Source organism: Meles meles, chromosome 17 (assembly GCF_922984935.1).
Source record: "Meles meles chromosome 17, mMelMel3.1 paternal haplotype, whole genome shotgun sequence".
NCBI lineage: Eukaryota > Metazoa > Chordata > Mammalia > Carnivora > Mustelidae > Meles > Meles meles.
This window is the reverse complement of record NC_060082.1, coordinates 32568723-32594416: the sequence shown is the minus strand read 5'-3', so window position 1 is coordinate 32594416 and position 25694 is coordinate 32568723. Positions and strand designations below refer to the sequence as shown.

Genomic DNA, 25694 nt, shown 5'->3' with positions numbered 1-25694 from the left:
TCCCTGCTCATTGGGGAACCTGCTTCTCCCTCTCCCTCTGCCACTCCTCCTGCTTGTGCTCTCTCTCTCCCTGTCAAATAAATAAACTCTTTAAAAAATAAAAGAAGAAGAAGAAGAAGAAAGAAAGAAAGAAAATAGTCGTACTCCTTGCTTTTTTGAGACATTTTCTCTAACACCTTTTTGAGCAGCTTCATTATTTTCTTCATACAACAGAAACAATCAAATTTTCTTTTTCATATTTTATTTTTATTATGAACCCTCACCAGACCTTTCACATTTGCTTTTGCGTTTTGTTTTGTTTTTTCTTTTTTCGTTTTGTTTTGGTTTGGTTAGGTTTGGCTTTTTAGCAAACTATAACTGACGGACAATGTTGTATTTGTTTCAGGTATTCAACATAGTGAATTGACAATTCAATACATTATGTAATGCTCACCATAAGCAGTGCAATTATCATCTGTCACCATACTTTAATACAATATTATTGCCCATTTCCTTTATCTGTACTTTTCATCCCTATGATTATTTATCTTGTAACTGGAAGGCTGTACCTCTTAATCTCCTTCACCTATTTTGCTCATCCTCTCCAGACCTTTCACATTTGAAAATTATCGGTAATAAATTAACCAGAACCATTAAGCCTCTATCATCTACAGTAGTTTAGTTTTATTTCTGATGACTGCCTGAAGGCTCTGCTATAACCTACAGGTCAGAGTTTGTGTTTTCAACAAAGCCAGTCAGTCTCAGAGCCTTGCATAAAGGTTGTAGCAGATATTTCAAAATTACTGACACTTCAAAGAATAGAGGACTGGGGACATCTTCTGAAGTGACATCACTTAGATAACTTTCAGTCCATTCCAGTGGACTAAGGCCAAACTTCCAAGACTCATTTTAGTCAAGAAGCAGAAAGCTTCATGAGAGGGTTAAGGTAAAATCCAGCAAAACAATAATGAATTGCATTGTATTAAATAATAATGAGAGAAATTTCACTGCTTAAAATATTACTGATGCTGTTTTAATGATCTATTTTTTGGACGTATAAGGAAGCCCTCCCTCCTCTTCCTACACTGTCTGTGACCTACAACAATTTAGTAAACTCTGCTTATATAAACTGAAATTTTTTAAATCACATCTTACTCCTACTGATTCCCTCCATCCCTGAATTCAGAAACTCAGTTACTAAGTCCCTTCATTTTTTCATACCAATACTGTTTTTTGAACAAATTCGATAAATCTGTCTTTCATTTTACCAACATATAACTGGAATATTGATTGCACAACCATCGTCTTAAAGTGTCATTTTTTAGAAAGATGCTTGTTTATCAGCCATGCCAAGGCACTTTTAAGGAACAAAGGTTAGCTATACTTATGGAGCCTACAAAGTCATCCCAGATAAAGTGGCCTATGCCTGGCTCCCAGGGTCTAAACTTAAACGTGTTAAAGAGGGTCCCTTCCTCACAGAACAGGAATCTTAGCAAATTTTATGAATCTTGAGAAGAGTTAACCAAAGTTATAGGCAGTATACATAAAATCTGGGAAAGACATTTGCGTGGACCTAGTGTCCTAGCCTTGGGGTAATAAATAAGAGAAGTTTGAAAAATCTAATCTGAAATTCCTTACGAAAACTTTCTCAGAAAAAAACTTAGTTTTGTAGACATAGCAATTGTTCTACACTACATGGTTCTAGGTGTGTAAAGTAAATTCATGGAGGCTTGTAGAGTAAGTTAACTCCCTTGCGGCACCCAGGTAAATACTCAGGCCAAACCTTTAGGGACATGATTTATTTTGTTTTCTAGAATAATCTTTCTTTAAAATTATTATACTTGTCAAAGGAATAAGAAGACTATAGGAAAAAATTGTAAAAGATTGAACTGAACCAAAAGATTACTGGTTGTTTTCATTGGGAAATAAGCCATTCCCTAATACACTCTTCCAGGGGCTCTGAGACTTTCATTGTCTTGAAGCTATTTTACAACTCTGTAAATGGTAGCAATGCAAATAATATTTGTCCACAGACATATCTCATAGAGGGACAACTGACTGCCCTCCTCCCTCACCCCTCCCCATGTGGACAAAGCCACTTCTGTGTCCATTTGTAAATTTATTACAGCATCCCCGATTTATCTATACAATTCTGCTACTTTGAGCTCTCCTTTGAATAAGATGCAACATTTTACTCACACCCTCATCAACTAATGAGTTTTTAAAAACTTCAAAATTAAATGTTACATTTGCATTAAAGTCATGATTATTCTTCTTTTAAAAATTATTCTTTAATACTAGTCTCAGAGACATTTAGTCTAGTAGGATAAATAGAAAATAAGGAAAATGACAGATCTAATAAGTGGCATAATTTGGGAAGCACAAAATGCCCAGGGAACCCCAGGAGGTGCATTCATTCTAGACCTATGACATCAAGAAAAGGCTTCTTGGAGGAAATGACCTCTAAGCCAAGACTAGAAAGACAGGCAAAAGGGAGCAAGAAGATTAGCATTTCAGACAGAAAGACTCACATGTTCAAAGACAGAAGATAAGTAAATGGTACAGAAGAGAAAATAATGTTCACTACAAAATATAGACCATTTCTTAACTGGAGAATGGAAAGGGACACAGAGAAAGAGGAGGTTAAAGATGTAAACAAAAGACTTGAAACAAGGAGCCTGATCACTTTGAGAAGTTGAGCCTTGTCTTAAAGCCATCAATGGAGAGCAGTGAGTTTAAATGAGTCTTCAGGACTAGAAGTTCCAGTCAGTGTCTGGCTTGGAATAATGGCTCATTACTTATTAATTGTGTGACTTTTGCCATGTAAATTAAGTACTTTGTAGTTCTGTTTCTTTATCTGTAAAATGCGAACTCTAGTAGTCCCTTCACTTCCTAGAGGCATTATTAGGATTCAATGAGCTAATACAGGCAAAGTACCTGGAAAGTACCTAGCATATCAAGGAACTAATGACAGTAGTGATAGGAGTAGCAGTATTTGTGTTTTAGAGAGATCATTCCATTGTCTTTTAGATCATTTTAGCTACACTGTGGAGGATAAATTAAATAGGCAGAAAAACAGAAGAGTTAGGAAAATACCAATTAAGGAAAGGATCCTAGAACTAAAGAGAAGTGGAGAGACTGACAAGACATAAAAGAGGCACAAGAATTAGGATTTGAGGACAGATTGGGAATAGCAGTTGCTTGAGGAACAGAGAAGTAAAAAATAAATGCTCAAGAAGCTTATGTGGGAACATTCACTGAAATAAGACACCCAAGAACAACTACTCCAGGTTACTCAGGTAACATGGCAGGCACACTAATACAAAAATGAGTCTGGATCGCAAAAAGAGGAATGCTTCAAAATATCACAGCAGATAAAACATTTCATTTGCGTTATGGACAGAGTACATCAGAGAAATGGGAAAAGGGTATCTGAGACAAACGGATGGCCCAGAAGCATGAAAAGACTGCAGTTTGTGTGAAAATAGGAAAAGTACTCAAGACTGAAGGTAAATAGGATGTATGACCTGGGGTAAGGTCTTCATAATCTTCTTTCCTATCCAAATGACCTCTTGGCCATTACTAGAAGATCATGGCTCCACGGTCCTGTGACTTCTGCTGATAGCCATCCTGATAAAAAGAAATCTTAAACATGGTTTAAGATCTTCATGAAAAAAAACTAATTAAAATGTAACAGTTTTGCCAGTTAAACAGCAGATATCCACTAGAGTCATCAACTGATGACACAGAAATTTCAGAAAAGTCAGAAAGCACACATTAGAGAAGAATTTTTACATATTACTACCCCTTATGCCATTAAATTATAAATCTTCCTAAAGTTCTATAAAGTAGTAAAATTCTCAAACTTGTTATTCACCTATAAAAATGATATTCTACATAAGGCAATTTTATCTATGCCTCATAATAAATTGGTAAACATTCACGGCCTTGCAATATTTTAACAAAACTATTGGTTCCCTCTTACGGAGTGTTTTTCACATGCCAGGCATGGTGCTGAGTGCTTTACAGACTTGACCTCATTTAATTCTCACTGTATTCTGTCAGATCAGTAAAATCAGTCCCATTTTGCAAATGAGTAACTAAGAGAGATTAAGTCCCTATCTAAAACAACACTTCACACAATCTATAAATACAGAACCAGTATTCAAACACACATCTGTTTGATTCCAACATTTATAAGATTTTATTTCTGACCCCTCTCTAAAAGTGTACTTTTCTCACAAAGATTGACTCCTCTCACTCAAGAAACACAGAGAAACCATGGCCCAAAGTGGGCATGCTATATGCAAGCAGCAAAGCTATAGAAACATGAACTATGAAAATGGCAAGCAGAGAGTTGGGGGTGGGATCAAGCGTTCTGAAAAACAGCCTCAAGTCATTAAGTATAAATGTGAACAACAGAGAACTAACGGCAAGGGAGAGATCATCTTGATAGCAGCAAAAAAACAAAATTACTCCTTTTATACAGAGGCTGTGAACCTCTCACAACTGTGTGAAGGGATACTGTGAGGATCAGTGGCATGGATGGGAAGACTTGGTCTGCATTAATCTTCTCAGCCAGAGACAGCCCTCAATGTATTTGCAAAACATAAACCTGACATCAGCTCAGTGTGTTTAGCAATCCTCAAATTCGCTCCCAGCTTTGTATTTCCTCAGGCTGTAACACTTCTCCATTCTTCTCCAATCCCCAAAGTCCCATCCACCACCTATACAAAGATAATTCAACATTTCTTGTTGTGACAAAAATCAAATTCATCCTCTTGTCACTGTTCCTCTCTACCCTATGCCCCACAGAGCACCTCTGCATGCAACCTCTTTCCTCCTTCCCCCTTACACTCATCTTCGTTTTCACTCCTAATGTAACCAACCCTTTCAGATCCTTCTGATGCCCTGAGCTGAACTACTGCAATAGCCATATAATTTCCATGTTTCCAGTTTCTCCCACAACAAATCTGTATGGAAATCTCTTCCCGACTACTAACACACATATTTTGCTAGACCACACTCTCCTCAAGTTCATCTGAAGGACCAACTCTTTAGCAAGGCCTTTAATGTAACCAAAACCCGGCTCCATTTACATTTACAGTTTCATTTCCTATTTCCTTATACAAAATTCTCCACTGTACCCCCGAAAAAATCGAATTACAGCTCCTGAAATGTGACTTTGAACTGTCCCACTGGTTCTTCCAACTAAAGAAGGAAGACATACTCGAGGAACCTGTAATAAATCAACGATTATGATGAATCAAGAACTCCATGTAGTAGAACAAAGGGTAATGAATTGATTTCTTTGGATTAAATAACACAATGATTTCAAATTATAAAGATAATGAGGGGGAAAGAACCGCTATGATAAACTATTTTTATAAGAGCTAAAATAAAATAACTGAGTAGGATCTGGGTAAGCAATCCAAGCAGAAAGAAAATCGCTTCATTGCTAATAGCACATGGTTTTGAGTTAGACAAACTTGCCTTCAAATTTTAGCTCTGCCTCTGATAAGCAGCCTGATCTCAGGCAAGTTTCTTAACCCTCACTTTGGGGGAAGATACTATATCCTAGCAGTACTGGGCGGGTCTGAAGACAAATGAATTATGCACATAAAGCACATAGTACACTGCCCAGTGCATGGTAAGGGCTAAATAAAGAGCTTTTTAATAATTATTATTACTGAAGCAAGTCTCAGATCCAGTGAAAAGGTAGTTTAGCAAGAATCAGTGTACAACTGTACATGGTTAAAAAAAAAAAAGATGAGAAATACACACAGAGTACTTGAATCACCTGTAGTACTCAGAATATTCACCTAAAAGCATATAGGAAAACCATTCTTCAAGGCCCTTGGCTAGATTCCCATATAAAGTTTGGTTTCTCCAGATATAATATGAAGTGTTTAAACCAAATGGTATCTAATGGTCCTTTCAGTCCTGTCAAAAAAGTGTATAAGAATTGCCATGAACTGGAATTCTGAATATTCATCACCATTACCCAGTTAACTGCTTTTGCATTTTACTAGGTATGTAAAAGCTTATTAATGTTCCAGTAGTGTCACGAATTTTGGGAAACAAAACAACATTTCAGCCCCAACTAAAAAATTTCTATCACCAGTTTATCAGTCACAAAGAGGGACAGTGATAGTTGGTCTCACTGAAAAATTTATTGTAGCTGAACTCAAGTGCATGATCGCCCTTACGTGAAACCCAAAGTGAGGAGTCTTAGATTTCTTAGGAATTCTCAGGGGCAGTTTAAGAGACAGAAAATTAAAAAAAAAAAAAAAGAAAGAAAGAAAGAAAGAAAGAAAACATAACCTGGACAGGAGGTTTGTTCTTGGGTCAGTGGACAAGAAAGAATCGAGAATACCAGAAGAAGAATAGTATTTCAAAATGCTAAAATGAGTCAGTAAGGCTCTAACCTAACTACACATTACTTGAAAACAAACCCAATTATGCATCATATAGCCAAACCCTGTCTTCATTGGGGACTTCTTTTGCATACTTAAGATATTTATAAATCTATTCTTTCTCTAAAGAGCTAAAAACAAATTAAGAGTGCATACCTCTCTTTTTATGTGAGAAATAGTCCAGGATTGCATCAAATTCAGTTAATATTTAACATGCCCATTTGTTGATTTTTTTTCAGTGTAACTTCCCAGTCTTAATATAGATTTTTCACACATAGAAAGTTATCCTTCTACATATCAAAATCACTTGTCTGTATAGTTATCTGTGAATGAATTGCTTTAAACGAATATTTTTCTGTATACTTATTTCTGAATGAGCTGCTTTAAACAAATACTTTTGTCAGCTTTCAAGTTATAAATTATGAGAATTTTAAGAATCATATCTGTGAACTTAACTAATGGTTAAGCTTATCCTAGTACATTTTTAAATTTTAACAGTGACAAGACTGTTTTATAGCATTGTTATGCAGGCCAAAAAAAAAAGAGTATGTTCATCAGATTTCCATAAAAACTGAAATCTGTGTTTTAACCATATATTACATAATTCATTTCAAAATGATAAATCTATAATATAAAATTTTAAAGATGTTTCTATTTACATATATCATGTCAAAATAATTCATAATTTTGGTCATATTAAATACTTAAGGGACTATTCAAGACTATAATTTAAAATACAAATGGAATAAACTCATCCTGAAGTCTCATTTTCTTTTAAGAAAGTAAAGCTATAGGTATGAATTACATAAAAATAAGAAAATATAAATTCAACATATATGTAAATGATCCAGACATCATTGTAAAAGGAGAGAACTAATCACTTATTTACAGCAGTTACTACTTCAAGTAGACAGAAATAGTAAGAGGGTGTTCAACAAAGTATGGTATTGTCAAGTGTTTTTGATGGAAAAAATATTTAAATGTTTCCAAATATATTCCATGGGTAGACTAAAAGAGTGCAAAAATATGTTGAAACTGTAAACATTCAGTTCTTATTAGTTTTGATAAAAGGGCTTTCTCATCATCCATCTATTTCGAAACTTTAAAAGATTTTCCATATATATTCTGCACACATGATGATCTTTTTCCTCACAACTGGTCAAGAGAAAACACTTAGCAATTCATGTATAGTAGTAGTTGCTGAAGTAACAGTAGTAATAATCATAGTACTCTAGTTATAAATGATTTTGAAAAATGATGTGGTTCCAACCTGGTCGCCAAAGTCCTCTGGGAATTTCCACAATACCACCGGATCTGTAAATAATTGACACACAGCATTAAACAGAGGCAAAAGAGCACATTTACACCAACATTCTTGTTAAAACATTGTTAGAGCTACTTTTTAAATGATTTTTAAATTTCTCTTTAAACATTTACAGTTGAAGAGGTTAAAAATAAAGCATTTTGATTTTTTAAGCATTTTAATGATCTTTGGAAACAGGAAAAATAAAATTAATAACTTAGATTATTAAAACTCATTATTTCTTTTCACAACTCATTTTATTTATATACTTTATATTTTAAGATTCTGAAATACGAATTAACTTGACATATTGGTTTTAATTTGAAAAGAAAAATATAAATGTGGGAAACATGCAATTAAATGTATTATAGTTTTTTTTTGTGTTTTTTTTTTTTTCCTCATTTTATTTATTTTTTCAGCGTAACAGTATTCATTCTTTTTGCACAACACCCAGTGCTCCATGCAAAACGTGCCCTCTCCATTACCCACCACCTGTTCCCCCAACCTCCCACCCCTGACCCTTCAAAACCCTCAGGTTGCCCCAACCTCCCACCCCTGACCCTTCAAAACCCTCAGGTTGTTTTTCAGAGTCCATAGTCTCTTATGGTTCGCTTCCCCTCCCCAATGTCCAACCACTCTGGAAAACAGCATGGAGGTTCCTCAAAATGTTGAAAATAGAACTACCCTATGACCCAGCAATTGCACTACTGGGTATTTACCCTAAAGATACAAACATAGTGATCCGAAGGGGCACGTGTACCCGAATGTTTATAGCAGCAATGTCTACAATAGCCAGACTATGGAAAGAACCTAGATGTCCATCAACAGATGAATGGATCAAGAAGATGTGGTATATATACACAATGGAATACTATGCAGCCATCAAAAGAAATGAAATCTTGCCATTTGCGACGATGTGGATGGAACTAGAGCGTATCATGCTTAGTGAAATAAGTCAATCGGAGAAAGACAACTATCATATGATCTCCCTGATATGAGGACATGGAGAAGCAACATGGGGGGGTAGGAGATAGGAGAAGAATCAATGAAACAAGATGGGATTGGGAGGGAGACAAACCATAAATGACTCTTAATCTCACAAAACAAACTGGGGGTTGCTGCGGGGAGGTGGGATTGGGGGAGGGGGAGCGGGCTAAATGTATTATAGTTCTTAAAGATTAGACCAAAATATATCATTTTAAATTTCCATTTAAAATCCTAAATATTTATGAACACTGTAATGATGCTTGCTTTATATCAAAATTCACTTTTGAAATCCCATATTTGCAACTCTATGAAGCCTTTTACAAAATAATAGATATAAGGCAGTAGTTATAAGGTATCAAGCTTACTTAAAATACAAGTGATATTTGCAGGGCATTTGAAAGAAATTTTTCTAATATATCTGGTTATTCATATACAAAAACCAATGTTGTTTTATAAATATTCTCACTGGTTTTTCATTTTCATCAATTCTCACAAAATTTCTTTTCTACTTAGTATATTAAGAATAAGTCTTTTTCATTAGCACTAACAAATGTTTTGGTAGTACATTCATTTTTTAATCGTGTCAAAAACATCTGAACATCTGCACTTGTGCTTTAAAAAAGGATATTACTCCTGAAAAAGCCTTTACAAGCTCAAGATAGTAAAAGTAACAAGTACCACAGATACAACAGGATTTGAATTCCACTCCAAGTAAAAAGGGTAGACCATTTATGTTCACAATAAGTTCTACTCCATTATTTCCACTATTCTGTATTGCTTTTATAAAAACAGTCCAAGATGCATAATTTCAAGTTTTTAATTCCAAAACTCAATAATTACCTCGCAACATTTTTAGCATGAGCTATCTCCTCTTGCTGTATTACTTAAGTTCAAAGGAATTTTTTCAATTATTTTAAATTTAAAAGAAAAAAAGCATACTTTATATAATTAACCTTTTTTAGTAAGGAATAGAAGATTTCTATATAAGTCAATACAAATTAGAAATCATTTAAAACATCTTATTTAAAAACTATGCGTTACAAATTCACAAAGATAATATTAAATGATTATATCTTCATGTAAAACAAACTGTAAAATTCTAAAATGAATGACATGCATTATAGGTCACCAAAAATTACTCGAGACATGGAAGATTATTTTGGAAAATATATATGTATGAGTGAAGAACGTGTGTTATGTTGGAAAATATGTATGTGTTAGTCAGTTTTACCCCAATGATGGTGTTAAGATTTGAATTGCATAAAACAAAAGTTAAATGATGGAACCTTCATGAAATAGTGTTATTATTTCAATAAAGTTAATACACTAATGGCCATATAACCAAATCAATTATACAGAAATGTAGAATAGCTCTCGCCTATACATAATGGAGTTAAAGAGTTTCGACGTGAATATTTAAAACATCCCTTTTGAACAACCTCAATTTTACAGCTGTAATTTAAGAAAATGTTTGTGACAAATTTCTTACACTTATGTTTTTTTTTCCCTTTTTATTAATTTTTTCAGCGTAACAGTATTCATTCTTTTTGCACAACACCCAGTGCTCCATGCAAAACGTGCCCTCCCCATCACCCACCACCTGTTCCCCCAACCTCCCACCCCTGACCCTTCAAAACCCTCAGGTTGTTTTTCAGAGTCCATAGTCTCTTATGGTTCGCCTCCCCTCCCCAATGTCCATAGCCCGCTCCCCCTCTCCCAATCCCACCTCCCCCCAGCAACCCCCAGTTTGTTTTGTGAGATTAAGAGTCATTTATGGTTTGTCTCCCTCCCAATCCCATCTTGTTTCATTTATTCTTCTCCTATCCCCCTACCCCCCCCATGTTGCTTCTCCATGTCCTCATATCAGGGAGATCATATGATAGTTGTCTTTCTCCGATTGACTTATTTCACTAAGCATGATACGCTCTAGTTCCATCCACGTTGTCGCAAATGGCAAGATTTCATTTCTTTTGATGGCTGCATAGTATTCCATTGTGTATATATACCACATCTTCTTTATCCATTCATCTGTTGATGGACATCTAGGTTCTTTCCATAGTCTGGCTATTGTAGACATTGCTGCTATAAACATTCGGGTACACGTGCCCCTTCAGATCACTATGTTTGTATCTTTAGGGTAAATACCCAGTAGTGCAATTGCTGGGTCATAGGGTAGTTCTATTTTCAACATTTTGAGGAACCTCCATGCTGTTTTCCAGAGTGGTTGGACCAGCTTGCATTCCCACCAACAGTGGAGGAGGGTTCCCCTTTCTCCACATCCTCTCCAGCATCTGTCATTTCCTGACTTGTTAATTTTAGCCATTCTGACTGGTGTGAGGTGATATCTCATTGTGGTTTTGATTTGTATTTCCCTGATGCCGAGTGACGTGGAGCACTTTTTCATGTGTCTGTTGGCCATCTGGATGTCTTCTTTGCAGAAATGTCTGTTCATGTCCTCTGCCCATTTCTTGATTGGATTGTTTGTTCTTTGGGTGTTGAGTTTGCTAAGTTCCTTATAGATTTTGGATACTAGCCCACCAGAATGTGTACCTTGTACAAACAATGGTTTGCCCCTTTTGTTCACAGCATTCTCCCAAGTACGTTTTGCTAACTCACTTTTCTCATCCTCTATTATATTGGGTTTTTTTTCTGTATTGCCTATTCTTTTTTTTTTTTTAATATTTTATTTATTTGACAGAGAGAAATCACAACTAGGCAGAGAGGCAAGCAGAGAGAGAGGAGGAAGCAGGCTTCCTGCAGAGCAGAGAGCCCGATGCGGGGCTCGATCCCAGGACCCTGGGATCATGACCTGAGCCGAAGGCAGAGGCTTTAACCCACTGAGCCACCCAGGCGCCCCTGTATTGCCTATTCTTTCACAGAAAGAAGTAACAGGTGAATTCGTGAAAACAGCATCTACTGGTTTAATTATTTAGTGGAAAATATCCTATTTCTTTTCATTAAATGAAATTTCCACTTCAGCACTCAAAAATTTATTGTAATGTGAATCCATATTTTGAAATGTATTAACTTAGTTACTGCCTGTATTGTTAGATTTACACCATATCTTGACACATCGCTGTAGAAACTTCTCACAAGTACTGCAAAGAAAGAAAAAAAAATGGCTCTGAAAAAGAAATAACCTAATTCTCAAATGTATGCACAAAGGCTGAATCTTCTATTCCCTGAGGATTACTTTCTAGATATCAGATCTGATCAGGCAATGTTAGGTCAATTTTCTGCTTATTTTATGGATGAAAGGATGAGAACTGCTGGCAGAAATCACTGCTGCTGGCGAGGTCCCATGTACATTGTCCTTCTTTTCTTACCATTCAAGGGAGACTCTATATCTTAATTTTATAGCAACTTTTGCCACCAACAATCTAGAAACCAAATAAATATGATTGGAAGAATACATAACTTGATTTGCACTTAAATGTAGTTAGTCTCTTATTTTAATAACAGGTGTTACAGTATAGAAAGGAAAATATAAAATTTTTATTAAATCAGTAAATTTGGAATAAGAATATTTAAAATTGTATTTGTGCATCATCATCACAAGTATTCCAAATTCATGACTTTTTTTTTAATGTGAAGTGAGATAAATTCCACATTTTTTTTTTTCCCTTTGCAATTAGGTCTTTCATATTTTTCAGCTCTTCACAGAAAACAATAATTAAAACAACTTAAAATACTAGTGTGATTCAACTTTATTAAACTTTATTAAAAAATGGAAGGCAGGGGCGCCTGGGGTGGCTCAGTGGGTTAAAGCCTCTACCTTCAGCTCAGGTCATGATCTCGGGTCCTGGGATTGAGCCCTGCATTGGGCTCTCTGCTCAGCAGGGAGCCTGCTTCCTCCTCTCTCTCTGCCTACTTGTGATCTCTGTCAAATAAATAAATAAAAATCTTTAAAAAAAATGGAAGGCAAACTTTTTAATTTGCGTAAATGAATACCATTTACTGAATTCTGGGGAATTCATAGATGAATCTTTAAAATTACATATTTGTAAAATCACAGTTCAGAGACTATATACTCTTGAAAGGTAGACTATATATTAGTAAGTAATATGATGGATTATAGCTTTCAGTGTTTGATTTACCCACCTTGCAGAATCAGAATTTTATGAACGAGAAAACCAAGGCCAGAACAAGGAGTTTGTCTTGGTTATGCTAAGGCTAGTCATTGTGAGAGCCCAGAAATTTCTTCATTGAGATGTAAATAGCACCTATTTTATTTTATTTTATTTAGATTTCATTTGTTTATTTGAGAGAGAGCAAGGGAGCATGCACAAGTTGGGGGAGGAGCAGCAGCAGAGGGCTAAACATACTTCCTACTGAGCACAGAGAGGGGCTCAATTCCAGGACCCCAAGATTACAACCTGAGTCAGACACTTAACCGACTGAACCACCCAGGCACCCCAAAAGCAGCTACTTTAAATAATTGCCAGAATCAATACCTTTCTCTGTCCCATTTAAGTTCAATTTATTCCATTCAAAATTCTATACAGCACTAAAGAAATAGGATGAGTCCCTGAACTCCAAAGTCCTATAACACACATGGGGAAAGAGCTCTCTACTTTTATGCAAACTATTGTTTTGAACAAGGTATCCTGTAGAAATACTTGGGCTCAACTTACAAAATCACTGGCCTAATAACTTCAAAAAATGTTCTGAATGAAGGAATGGTGACGTCTCTTTAATGTAAATGAGCATAACTCGTTAAGGAAAATATGTAATTTTATTCTTCCGCCTATGGAGATATAAGGATGAAATAAACAAAATAAGGTCTCTACAATTTATAGAAAAGAAAGTATCCAAAACATATAATGCAATAAAATTTAATGACTGTTACACTAAATGGACAGGATACTACACTACAACATATGGAAATCTAATTTAAAGTCACTGAACTACTTAGGAAGGAAAGTACATGCAAACTAACATGTCAGACACGCAAAGGATTGATCTGAGTTCTAACATGGGCAAGGGAGAACATTCCAGACTGGAAAAATAATGATGTCTTAGAAATTAATAGAAAGCACAATGCAATCTAGAAACTGAAAAAACTGGAGGAAAAAAAAAGGTAATATATCCCAAATGTAGAGTACAAAGGAGAGAATCTCAAGGGATAAAGCTGGAGAGGTAAGGGGACAGACTAGAGTTTAAAATGTATCCTGGGTATCCTTGAAAGCAATTAAAGCAGATGATGACACAAACCAAATGAGAAAAAAAACTGGAAATGTATAAAGAATACAGCTAGAGTGTATGTTGTTATGAAAGTCAAGGGAAAGGGGTACATCTAAAAAAATTCTCAAATGTGGCAAAATACTAAGCAAAGTGATTACTAAAAAATGGCAACTAGACGTAAAGCATAAAGCCACAATAAAATGAGATTCTGTGAAATGATGGGAAGCAGAAGGCAGCCCTGGGATCATGCAGTGAGAATGAACGAGAAAGGGCAGGCTGAGTGTATGGAGAGAACTTCTTAACAAACACTGTACAAGGAAGAAGAAAATAAAGGTAGGAGGAGAGAAAGATGAAGCTAGATAGATTTGTTTTCTTTTAGTATGATGCAGACTTGAGTAAGTTTAAATGATAACAGGAATTAATGAGCCAGCAGAGAGCCCAAGAGAAAACAGATGATATCTGAGAAGGCGGGAAGAATGGCATCCTGATCAAAATAATGAGATGACCTTGGAAGGAAGCTGGAGAATGGTTTCCACTGTTACAAGAGAAAGAGAAAATCTGAATCCAAGGAGATTTTAGAATTGGTGGTGCAAAGGCAAAAGTTTTGTGTAAAAATTGCTAATTATTTTCTGTGAAGTAGGAGAAAAGCTCTCTGCTTAAGAGAGAAGTTGCTGGTGGCTGATGGAAGAAGTGTGACTGTTTCAGGCACTGTAAAGTACCAGATTTGGTAAGTATCCAACCTAGTGTTTAATGGCAACAATGTGCTACTTCCCCAGCATCATCCAACAGTTTAGGTAAAAGAGATAATTGGAAGATTCAGTCAGGGTTGAGGTTTTTGTCAGTCATGCGGGATGGAAAGAAAATTTAAACAGAAGATTTGTTATAGATAGGAATTGCTGATTTAAAACTAATAAAAAGGGAAGTGAGGTGGTTTTTTTTCCCTGTAAAATCCATTACCACTAAATGTTATACCAAATCATGCTAATGCATTTTAAAACAGTATATTTTCAGGAGAAAATCTACTGCATATATCTTAAGACTTAGGACTGACAAATATGGTAAAATCCATACATGCAGCATTTATAATTATGAAATTAGGTGGCTGAAGTTCTGGTCTTAAACTAATGAATAAAAATGCTTTCTGTCTCTGATCAGAGTCAGGTACTGAAAAAGGTAAAATCAATTTCCATTCTCTCCTCCTTATTGCCCACTCCTTCCCTCCCAAGTTTACTATGCAAATATCATTTTCTACATATGGTATTATGTGAAAAATATTAAAAAGCATGCATGGAGTTAGGTAACTATATTTAAAATTATTTTTTCCAGCTTTATTGATAATTGACATACAACAATGTATAATTTAAGGTGTGTAACTTGATTCAATATGTGAAAAGTTCATAAAAAGGTTAGTTAAGACAACACAAATCGTTGTATAATTACTAATTTTTTGTTTTTGTTGTGGTTATGGTAAGAACATTAAAGCACTACTCTCATAGAAACTTTCAAGACGACGATATGGTATTGTTAGCAATAGTCACTATGCTGTACATTAGATCCCTGGAACCTACTCATGTTGTAACTGAAAGTTTGTACCCTTTGACCAACATCTCTCCCTCAGCTCCTGGCAACCACCATTCTACCTTCTTTCTCTGAGTTTCATGTTTTTAGACTTCACATATGAATGAGATCATACAGTATTTGTCTTTCTCTAACTTATTTCACTGAGCATATATATTCTCAAGACCACTCTTGAGTGGGTGGCTTAGTGGGTTAAAGCCTCTGCCTTCGGCTCAGGTCATGATCCCAGGGTCCTGGGATCGAGCCCCGCATTGGGCTCTCTGCTCTGGGGGGGGGCCTGCTTTCTCCTCTCACTGCCTGCCTCTCTGCCTGCTTGTGATCTCTGAATGTCAAATAAATAAATAAATAAAATCTTAAAAAAAAAAAAAAGACCACTCCATATTTTTGTAAATGGCAAGATATTCTTCTTTTTATTTAGGGCTGAATAATATTACATTGTATATATTATGTATATTATATATAATATTTCATTATACACACACCTCACATTTTCTTTAACCATTCATCCATTGATAGACATTTAGATTGCTTCATATCTTGACTACTGTGAATAATACTGCAATGAATATGGGAGTGCAGATCTCTCTTCAAGATAATGATTTCATCTTCTTCTGATATATACCCAGAAGTAGGATTGCTAGATCATATGGTAATGATACTTGTAATTTTTTGAGAAACTTCCATACTGTTTTCCACGGTGGCTATATTAATTTGCATTCCCACCAATAGTGAGCCAAAGTTCCCTTTTCTCCACATCCTTGCCAGCATTTGTTCTTTTTTTTAACACATATAAGATGTCAATATGGTTTTGATCTGCATTTCCATAACAGTGATGTTGAGCACATTTTCACATATTTGTTAATTGTATTTCTTCTTCAGAAAAATGTCTATCAAAGTCCTCTATCTTTTATTTTTACTTTTTAAAAGATTTTTATTTATTCATTTGAGAGAGAGCACAAGAGAAAGCATGAGTGGGGCAGGGGGCAGAGGGAGAAGGAGAAGCAAACTTCCAGCTGAGCAGGGAGCCAGATGCAGGACTGGATCCTAGGACCCCAATATCATGACCTAAGCCAAAGGCAGACACTTAACTAACTGAGCCAACCCAAGGGACTCCCCTGCCTATTTTTAAATGAATTATTTATTTGATTTTTTTGTTATTGTATGAGTTCTATGAATCCATATATATTTTGTATTTTAACCCCTTACCAGATATATAAAATATATAAGCCAAATACTGCACAATCTCACTCATATGTAGAATCTAAAAACATGTATATGGTTTGCAAATATTTTCTCCTGTTCTGCCTTTTCATTTACTTTCATTTACTTCTCATTTACTCGATTGTTTCTTTTTCTGTGCAGAAGCTTTTTAGTTTGATGTAGTCCCACTTGTTGTTTTCTCTTTTGTTGCCTGTGCATCTGGTGTCATACCATGTCACTGATAAGACTGATGTCAAAGAACTCATCATCTATACTTTCTTACAAGAGTTTTATGAGTTCAGATATTTAAGTTCTAATCCATTTCAAGTAAGTTTTTGTGATTGGTGTAAAACAGGGATCCAATTTCGTTCATTTGAATACCGATATCCAGTGTTCCCAACACCATTTATTTAAGAGACTGTCCTTTCCACATTGATTATTCTTGGCTCCCTTGTGAAATATTTGTTGATCATACATGTATGGGTTTATTTCTGGGCTTGGATTCTGTTCCACTGGTCCACATGTCTGGTTTTTTTTTGCCAATACTGCAATACTATACTGTTTTGATTACTACACAGTTTGTAATACAATTTGAAATTTGCAAATGTGGTGCCTCCAGTTTTGTTCTTTCACATTTTTTTGGCTATTGGGGTCTTTTTTGGGGGGGGTATTTTGTGGTTCCATATAAGTTACAGGATTGTTCTTCTGTTTAAAAAAAGTCCACTGAATTTTGACAAATATTATACTGAATCTATAAATGGCTTTCTGTAATATGAACAAAATGTTAACAATAGTAATTCTTCCAATCCATGATCATGAGATATCTTTCCATTTATTCTGTCTTCTTTAATTTCTTTCATTGGTGTCTTACAGGTTTTTTTTAAAGATTTATTTATTTTAGAGAGAAGAAGAGAGAGAGTGCATGAGCAGGAGGGGCAAAGGGAAAGGGAAAGAGAGTAGACTCTCCCCTGATTTCTTGGTAAATCCATGGAGCCCAATGCAGGGTTCAATCTCATGACCTGAGGTCATGACCTGAGCTGAAATCAAGAGTAGGGCACTTAAGTGACTGAATGATCCAGGCACCACAATGCTTCATAGTTTTCAATGTACACATCTTTCATTTCCTTGATTAAATTCGTTCCTAAGTATTTTATTGTATTTGATGCTATTATAAATGGGATTGTGTTATTTCTTTTTCAGCTAATCATTTATGTATACGAATGCATTGATTTTTGTATATTGATTTTGTATCCTGAAATGTTATTGAATTTATTTATTCTAAAAAATTTTTAGTGGAGACTTTACAATTTTCTATATCAAGATCATGTCATCAGTAAACAATTTTGCTTCTTTCTTTCCTATTTGGATACCTTTTATTTCTTTTTCTTGCCTAACTGCCCTGGCTAGGACTTCCAGTACTATTAAATAAGAGTGGTGATAATAATTTCTGATGATTGTTTCTATTTCCTTGGTGTTAGTTGTGATCTCTCCCTTTTCATTCATAATTTTATTAATTTGGGCTTTCTCTCTTTTCTTTTGGTTTAGTGTGGCCAATGGTTCATCGATCTTATTGATTCTTTCAAAAAACCTGCTAGTTTCATTGATACATTCTACTGTATCTCTCGTTTCTACCTCATTGATCTCTGCTCTAATCTTGATTATTCCCCTTCTTGCGTGTGGAGTTGGTTTGATTTGTTGTTGATTCTCCAGTTCTTTAAGGTGTAGAGACAGCTGGTGTATTCTGGATTTTTCAATTTTTTTGAGGGAGGCTTGGATGGCTATGTATTTCCCCCTTAGAACCGCCTTTGCTGTATCCCATAGGTTTTGGACCAAAGTGTCTTCATTCTCATTGGTTTCCATGAATTGTTTAAGTTCATCTTTGATCTCCTGGTTGATCCAAGCATTCTTAAGCAAGGTGGTCTTTAGCTTCCAGGTGTTTGAGTTCCTTCTGAACTTTTCCTTGTGATTGAGTTCCAGTTTCAAAGCATTGTGATCTGAGAATATGCAGGGAACAATGTCAGTCTTTTGGTATCGGTTGAGTCCTGCTTTGTGACCCAGTATGTGGTCTATTCTGGAGAAGGTTCCATGTGCACTTGAGAAGAATGAGTATGTTGTTTTAGGGTGGAATGTTCTGTATATGTCTATGCGGTTCATCTGGTCCAATGTTTCATTCAATGCTCTTATTTCTTTATTAATTTTCTGCTTCGATGATCTGTCTATTTCTGAGAGAGGCGTATTAAGATCTCCTACTATCAATGTATTCATATCAATATGACTCTTTATCTTGACTAATAGTTTTCTTATGTAATTGGGTGTTCCCATATTGGGGGCATAGATATTTATAATTGTTAGATCATCTTGGTGGATAGTTCCTTTAAGAATTATGTAGTGTCCTTCTGTATCTCTGACTACAGTCTTTAGTTTAAAATCTAATTTATCTGATATGAGAATCGCTACCCTGGCCTTCTTTTGAGGCCCATTGACAAGAAAGATGCTTCTCCATCCCTTCACTTTCAGTCTGGGTGTATCCTTAGGTTCAAAATGGGTCTCTTGTAGACAACATATGGATGGGTCCTGTCGTTTTATCCAATCTGCAACCCTGTGTCATTTTATGGGCGCATTCAGGCCATTGACATTGAGAGTGATTATTGAGAGATAGGTTTTTATTGACATCGTGTTACCTTTGAAGTCTTTCTGTCTGTAGATTGTTTCTATATTTCTGTTCAATGATATTCTTAGGATTTTTTCTCTTTTATAGGACCTCCCTTAATATTTCCTGCAGTGTCGGCTTGGTGGTTGCATAGTCTTTTAAGCCTTGCCGGTCTTGGAAACTCTTTCTCTCCATCCATTTTAAAAGTCAGTCTTGCAGGGCACCTGGGTGGCTCAGTGGGTTAAAGCCTCTGCCTTTCACTCAGGTCATGATCCCAGGGTCCTGGGATCGAGCCCCGCATCGGGCTCTCTGCTTGGCGGGGAGCCTGCTTCCTCCTCTCTCTCTCTCTGCCTGCCTCTCTCGCTACTTGTGATCTCTATCTGTCAAATAAATAAATAAAATCTTAAAAAAAAAAAAGTCAGTCTTGCTGAATAGAGTATTCTTGGCTGCATGTTCTTCTCATTTAGTACTCTGAATACATTTTACCAGCCCTTCCTGGCTTGCCAGGTCTCTGTGGACAGGTCTGACGTTATTCTAATGGGCTTTCCTCTGTATGTAAGGAGCTTCTTTGTCCTAGCTGCTTTTAAGAGGGTCTGTCTTGAAACATAATTCCTCATTTTAACTATAAGGTGTCGTGGGGACTTTCGAGAATCTAAAATCTTGGGAGGAAATCTCTCTGCCTCCAGTACATGAACGTTGTTTCCATTCATGAGATTGGGAAAATTTTCATAGACAACTTCTTCCACTATATCTTCTAGACTTCTTTCTTTTTCCTCCCCTTCAAGGATTCCAATAATTCTGATGTTGGAACGTTTCATGGCATCATTTATTTAAACTCGAAATGGATAAAAGACCTCAACATGAGACAGGAATCCATCAGAATCCTAGAGGAGAACATAGGCAGTAACCTCTTCGATATCAGCCACAGCAACTTCTTTCAAGATATGTCTCCAAAGGCAAAGGAAACAAAAGCGAAAATGAACTTTTGGGACTTCATCAAGATCAAAAGCTTCTGCACAGCAAAGGAAACAGTCAACAAAACAAAGAGGCAACCCACGGAATGGGAGAAGATATTTGCAAATGACAGTACAGACAAAAGGTTGATATCCAGGATCTATAAAGAACTCCTCAAACTCAACACACACAAAACAGATAATCATATCAAAAAATGGGCAGAAGATATGAACAGACACTTCTCCAATGAAGACATACAAATGGCTATCAGACACATGAAAAAATGTTCATCATCACTAGCCATCAGGGAGATTCAAATTAAAACTACATTGAGATACCACCTGACACCAGTTAGAATGGCCAAAATTAGCAAGACAGGAAACAACATGTGTTGGAGAGGATGTGGAGAAAGGGGAACCCTCTTACACTGTTGGTGGGAATGCAAGTTGGTGCAGCCACTTTGGAGAACAGTGTGGAGATTCCTCAAGAAATTAATAGAGCTTCCCTATGACCCTGCAATTGCACTGCTGGGTATTTACCCCAAAGATACAGATGTAGTGAAAAGAAGAGCCATCTGTACCCCAATGTTTATTGCAGCAATGGGCACAGTCGCCAAACTGTAGAAAGAACCAAGATGTCCTTCAATGGATGAATGGATAAGGAAGATGTCGTACATATACACAATGGAGTATTATGCCTCTATCAGAAAGGATGAATACCCAACTTTTGTAGCAACATGGATGGGACTGGAAGAGATTATGCTGAGCGAAATAAGTCAAGCAGAGAGAGTCAAGTATCATATGGTCTCACTTATTTGTGGAGCATAACAAAGAACACGGTAGACATGGGGAGATGGAGAGGAGAGGGAGTTGAGGGAAACTGGAAGGGGAGGTGAACCATGAGAGACTACGGAGTCTGAAAGACAACCAGAGGGTTTTGAAGGGGTGGGGGTGGGAGGTTGAGGAACCAGGTGGTGGGTAATAGGGAGGGCACGTACTGCATGGAGCACTGGGTGTGGTGCAAAAACAATGAACACTGTTACGCTGAAAATAAACAAATAAAAAATAAATAAATAAATAAAGAGTGATGAGAGTGGGCTTCCTTGTCTTGTTCCTGATCTCAGAAGAAAATCTTTTACTTTTCACCAGTATGATGTTAGTTGTAAGACTGTCACATGTGTACTTTATTATGTTGAGGTGTATTCTAGATTCTATTTCTATATTGTATTCTATATCTAACTTGTTGAGAATTTTAATCATTGAAGGATATCAAATTTTATCAAATGCTTTTTCTCATCTATTGAGATGATATGATTTTTATCTTGCATCCGATTAATGTAATGTATCACACTTATGGATTTTCACACCTTGAACCATATTTGAATCCCAGAATAAATCTCACTTGGTCACGGGTTTTGTTTTGTTTTGTTTTTAATTTCAATATCTAACTGGTTTAAGTGATTCATGAATCAGGCAGCATCCCATCTAGCAAGTAGAGGAGAGCTCCCTCATATATGATCCTTTTAATGTACCACTGAATTTGGTTTGTTAGCATTTTGTTTAAAATTTTTGTACCTATATTCATCAGGAGTATTGACCTATAGGTTTTTTTTTAGTAGCCTTTTCTGGCTTTTATTTGTAGCTTTTTCTGGCTTTATCAGGGTAACACTGGCTTTATAAAACGAGTTTGATAATGTTCCCCCCTTTTCAATTTTTTGGAAGAACTGGCATTAACTCTTCTGAAATGTTTAGTAAATTCACCCACAAAGTTATCTGGTCTTAAGTTTTTCTTTGTTGAGGCTTTTTTATGACTGATTAAATCTCCTTCCTTATTATTGGTCTGTTCAGATTTTTCTGTTTCTTCCTGATTCAGACATGGTAGGTTGTGTACTTGAATGGTTGTATAATTACTGAAATATAGTGTTCATGATAGTCTTTTATGATCCTTTGTAGTTCTATGGTATCAGTTGTAATGTCTCCTTTCGTATTTATAATTTATTTATTTAAGTCCTTTCTTTTTTTCTTGGTAAATCAAAATAAAGGTTTGTGAATTTATCTTTTAGAAAAATGGCTTTTCGTTTTGCTGATCTTTTCTATTGTTTTTCTATTCTCCATTTCATATATTTCTGCTCTTTATCGCCTTTCTTCTGCTAATTTTGGCCTTCCTTTGTTCTTTTTCTAGTTCTTGAAGTATTAAAGCTTAGTTTGAGATATTTACTTTTCCCTAATGTAGGCATTTATTGCTTTAAACTTCCTCTTTGCACTGCTCTTAGTACATCCCATGACTTTTGGTATACTCTTTCCATTTTTGTTTGTTTCGGTGTATTTTTTTATTTGCCTTTTGATTTAATTTTTGACCCATTAGTTGTACAGTATGTTAATAATTTCGACATATTTTTAAATTTTCCAGTTTTCCTCTTGTTATTAATTTCTAGTTTGATACAACTGTGGATGCAAAAAATACTTGGCATAATTCAATCCTTTTGAATTTACTGAGACTTATTTTGTGAATGAATATATAGTCTATCCTAGAGACTTCCCCATGTGCTTGAGAAGAATGTGTATACTGCTACTGTTGGATGGAACATCCTGTATATTATCTGCTAAGACAGTTTGGTCTAAAATATGGTTCACGTCCAATGTTCCTTTATTGATTTTCTACCTGGATGATTTACTCATTGTTGAAAGCAGGGTATTAAAGTTCTCTATTATCACAGTGCTATCTATTACTCCCTTCAGATCTGTTAGTATTTCTCTGATATCTTTACATGTTCTGATGTAAGATGTATGTGTTTGTGTGTGTGTGTGTGTGTGTGTTTACAATTGTACAGTCTTCACAAACTGGCCCCTTTATCATCATATAATGACCTTCTTTCTCTCCTGTTACAGTTTTTGACTTAGTCTATTTTGTCTGATACAAATACAGCTACCCTAGCATACTTTTTTCATCACTTCACTTTGAGCTGCAGTTAGTCTCTTATAGACAGCATATAGTTGGGTCTTGTTTTCTTATCTTTTCAGTCACTGTATGCCTACGAACAACTTAGTCCATTTACATTTAAAGAAATTATTTATACATAAGGATACATTATTCTCATCTTACTAATTATTTTCTGACTGTTTTGTAGTTCCTTTCTTCCTTTCTTGCTATCTTTCGTTGTGATTTTCCATAGTTGTATATTCCCTTCTCTTTATCTTGTATCTACTATAGATTTTTGTTTTGTGGTTACTGAGGCTTAACTGAAAAATTTTAACAATCATATACAAAAACTCTACCATTTTATTCACCTGACAAACACATTTTATGTTTCTGATGTCACACTTTACATCTTTTTTATACTATGCATCCATTAACAAATTATTGTAGCTATAGCTGTTTATAATACTTTTGTCCCTCAATCCTGATACTAGAGTAGACTGAATAACATACCACCTATTAGAGTATTAGAGCATTCGAAAGTCAGCGACATACTTGCCTTTACAGTGTATCATTTCCTTTCATATGTTTTCAAAGTCCATATTCTTTCATTTCAGCTTGAATAAGTCCTTTCAACCTTTCTTGTAAGGTAGGCATAGTGGTGATGAACTACCTCAGGTTTTATTTGTTTGGAAAAGTATCTCAATCTTCATTTTTGAAGGACGACTTTGCTGAATATGGTATTGTTGGTTGGCAGTCTTTCTTTTTTCATTCTGAACATACCGTTCCAGTCTCTCCTGGCCTGTAAAGTCTCTGTTGAGAAATCTGCTGATAGCCTTCATGAGAGAAATATTTTTCTCTTGCTGCTTTTAAAATTCTTTCCTTGTCTTTATGAACAGTTGTATTATAATATGTCTTGGAGAAGACCCTTTGATTGAAATTTGGGGGTTATTTACTAACTTCATAAGCTGGATGTCCACATCTAATCTCGGGTTGGAAAAGTTGTTAGTTGGTATTTCTTTAAATACATTTTCTACCCTGTTCTCCCTCTCTTCTCCTTCTGGGACTCCAGTTGTACAGAAACTGTTTGTCTTAATTGTGTCTTATAAGACCTATAGGCTTTCATCCTTCTTTTTCATTTTTTTTTCTTTTTGCTGCTCTGAGTAGTTAATTTCATATTATCTATCTTTGAGCTCATAGATTCTTTCATATGCTTGGTTAGCCTGCAGCTGAAGCTCTCTATTGAATTCCTCAGTTAGGTCACTGCATTCCTCAGCTCCAAAATTTGTTTGGTTCTTTTCATATTTTCTATATTTGTTGCACTTCATATTTGTTGTGTTTTGTTAGTATATTTAAATTGTTTAATCTATATTCTCTTATAGTGTTTAAGCAGCATCAGAACAATTATTTTGAATTCTTTATCAGGTAATTCCTAGATTTCCATTTCTTTGGGGCTAGTTACTGGAGATTCACTGTACTCCTTTGATGGAGTCATATTTACTGATTCTTCATGATCCCTGTAGCCTTGTTATCAGTGCCTATGCGTTAGAAGAAGCAGTCATTTTTTCAAGATGTTATAGACTGACTTCTTTAAGGGAAGATTTTCACCTACAGGTTGGGGCATGCTGGAGTGTGCTGTGACTCAAGATCTAGCGGTATTGGACACCAAGTTTAAGATGTGTAATGACATCAGGTCTGGGATATACGATGACTCATTCAGCTGAGGCCAGTGGCATTCACAGCATCTCCAACCGCAATGTCCTTCACAAGTACTGCAGGGCATCCATCCACTGAGAGTGCAAGGGCTGTGAGGGTCCTCAACAGTGCCTCCAGGTCCAGTGGCCAGAAGCCAGAATAAGCAGCAGCAGTAGCCAGTGCCAGTAAAGTGCTCTCAGCACTATGGGTGGTTCCTCATACGTTTCACCATGACTGCATGGCATTGGAGGCTAGTGATGGGGATCCAGCCAGAGACATACAAGTGCACAGCTGGAGGGGCTACCTCCAGTTGAGGATAATGGTGCAGGCCAGTGATATAACTCAAGCTCACAAGCATCTGTGGGGACCCTGGCTGTTAACATGCTTTCCCATAGCCACACAGTTGTTCCCCAGGCACACACAGAGCACTGGAGGCTGATAATAGGTGTCAGACTGGTACCATGGAAGCACACATCTGGAAGAGCTAACTCTGAGTACTTACATAGTTGTGGGAGTCAGCCATGGGGACATCTAGGATGATGTCTTGCATCATATTGTTGTAGAAGTCTGGGCTGCTGCCAGCGTGATTTCTATGGTCACAACAGGGGAAGAGAGGAGTAGGAGGAAGCAGAAAGGAACTTAGGCAGCTGGTATCAGTAAGCCCAAATATTTGAGATGAAAACCAATAAATTTCATAGAGCAGGTAAACCAGGAACCACAGTTGCTCCCACTGTGTAACTGATACTGGTAGCATGCTTTTTCTTCTTGGCTCCTAGCCATCTCTATATATCTCAGCTTTGCTAGTCTGTGAGTGGGGTGAAATTGAAGCAGG

General features: G+C 36.1%; 1 protein-coding gene across 3 annotated transcripts in view; it reads right to left on the bottom strand.

The window, feature by feature from the left end:
* The window catches only part of DENND1B (DENN domain containing 1B), a 267935-nt gene that overhangs the window by 189879 nt on the left and 52362 nt on the right, over positions 1 to 25694 (bottom strand). For all 3 annotated transcript variants that reach the window (XM_045982799.1, XM_045982800.1, XM_045982801.1), the window contains exon 3: positions 7666 to 7709. In XM_045982799.1, the coding sequence (XP_045838755.1) occupies positions 7666 to 7709 (44 nt within the window). The remainder of the gene's footprint in view (positions 1 to 7665; positions 7710 to 25694) is intronic.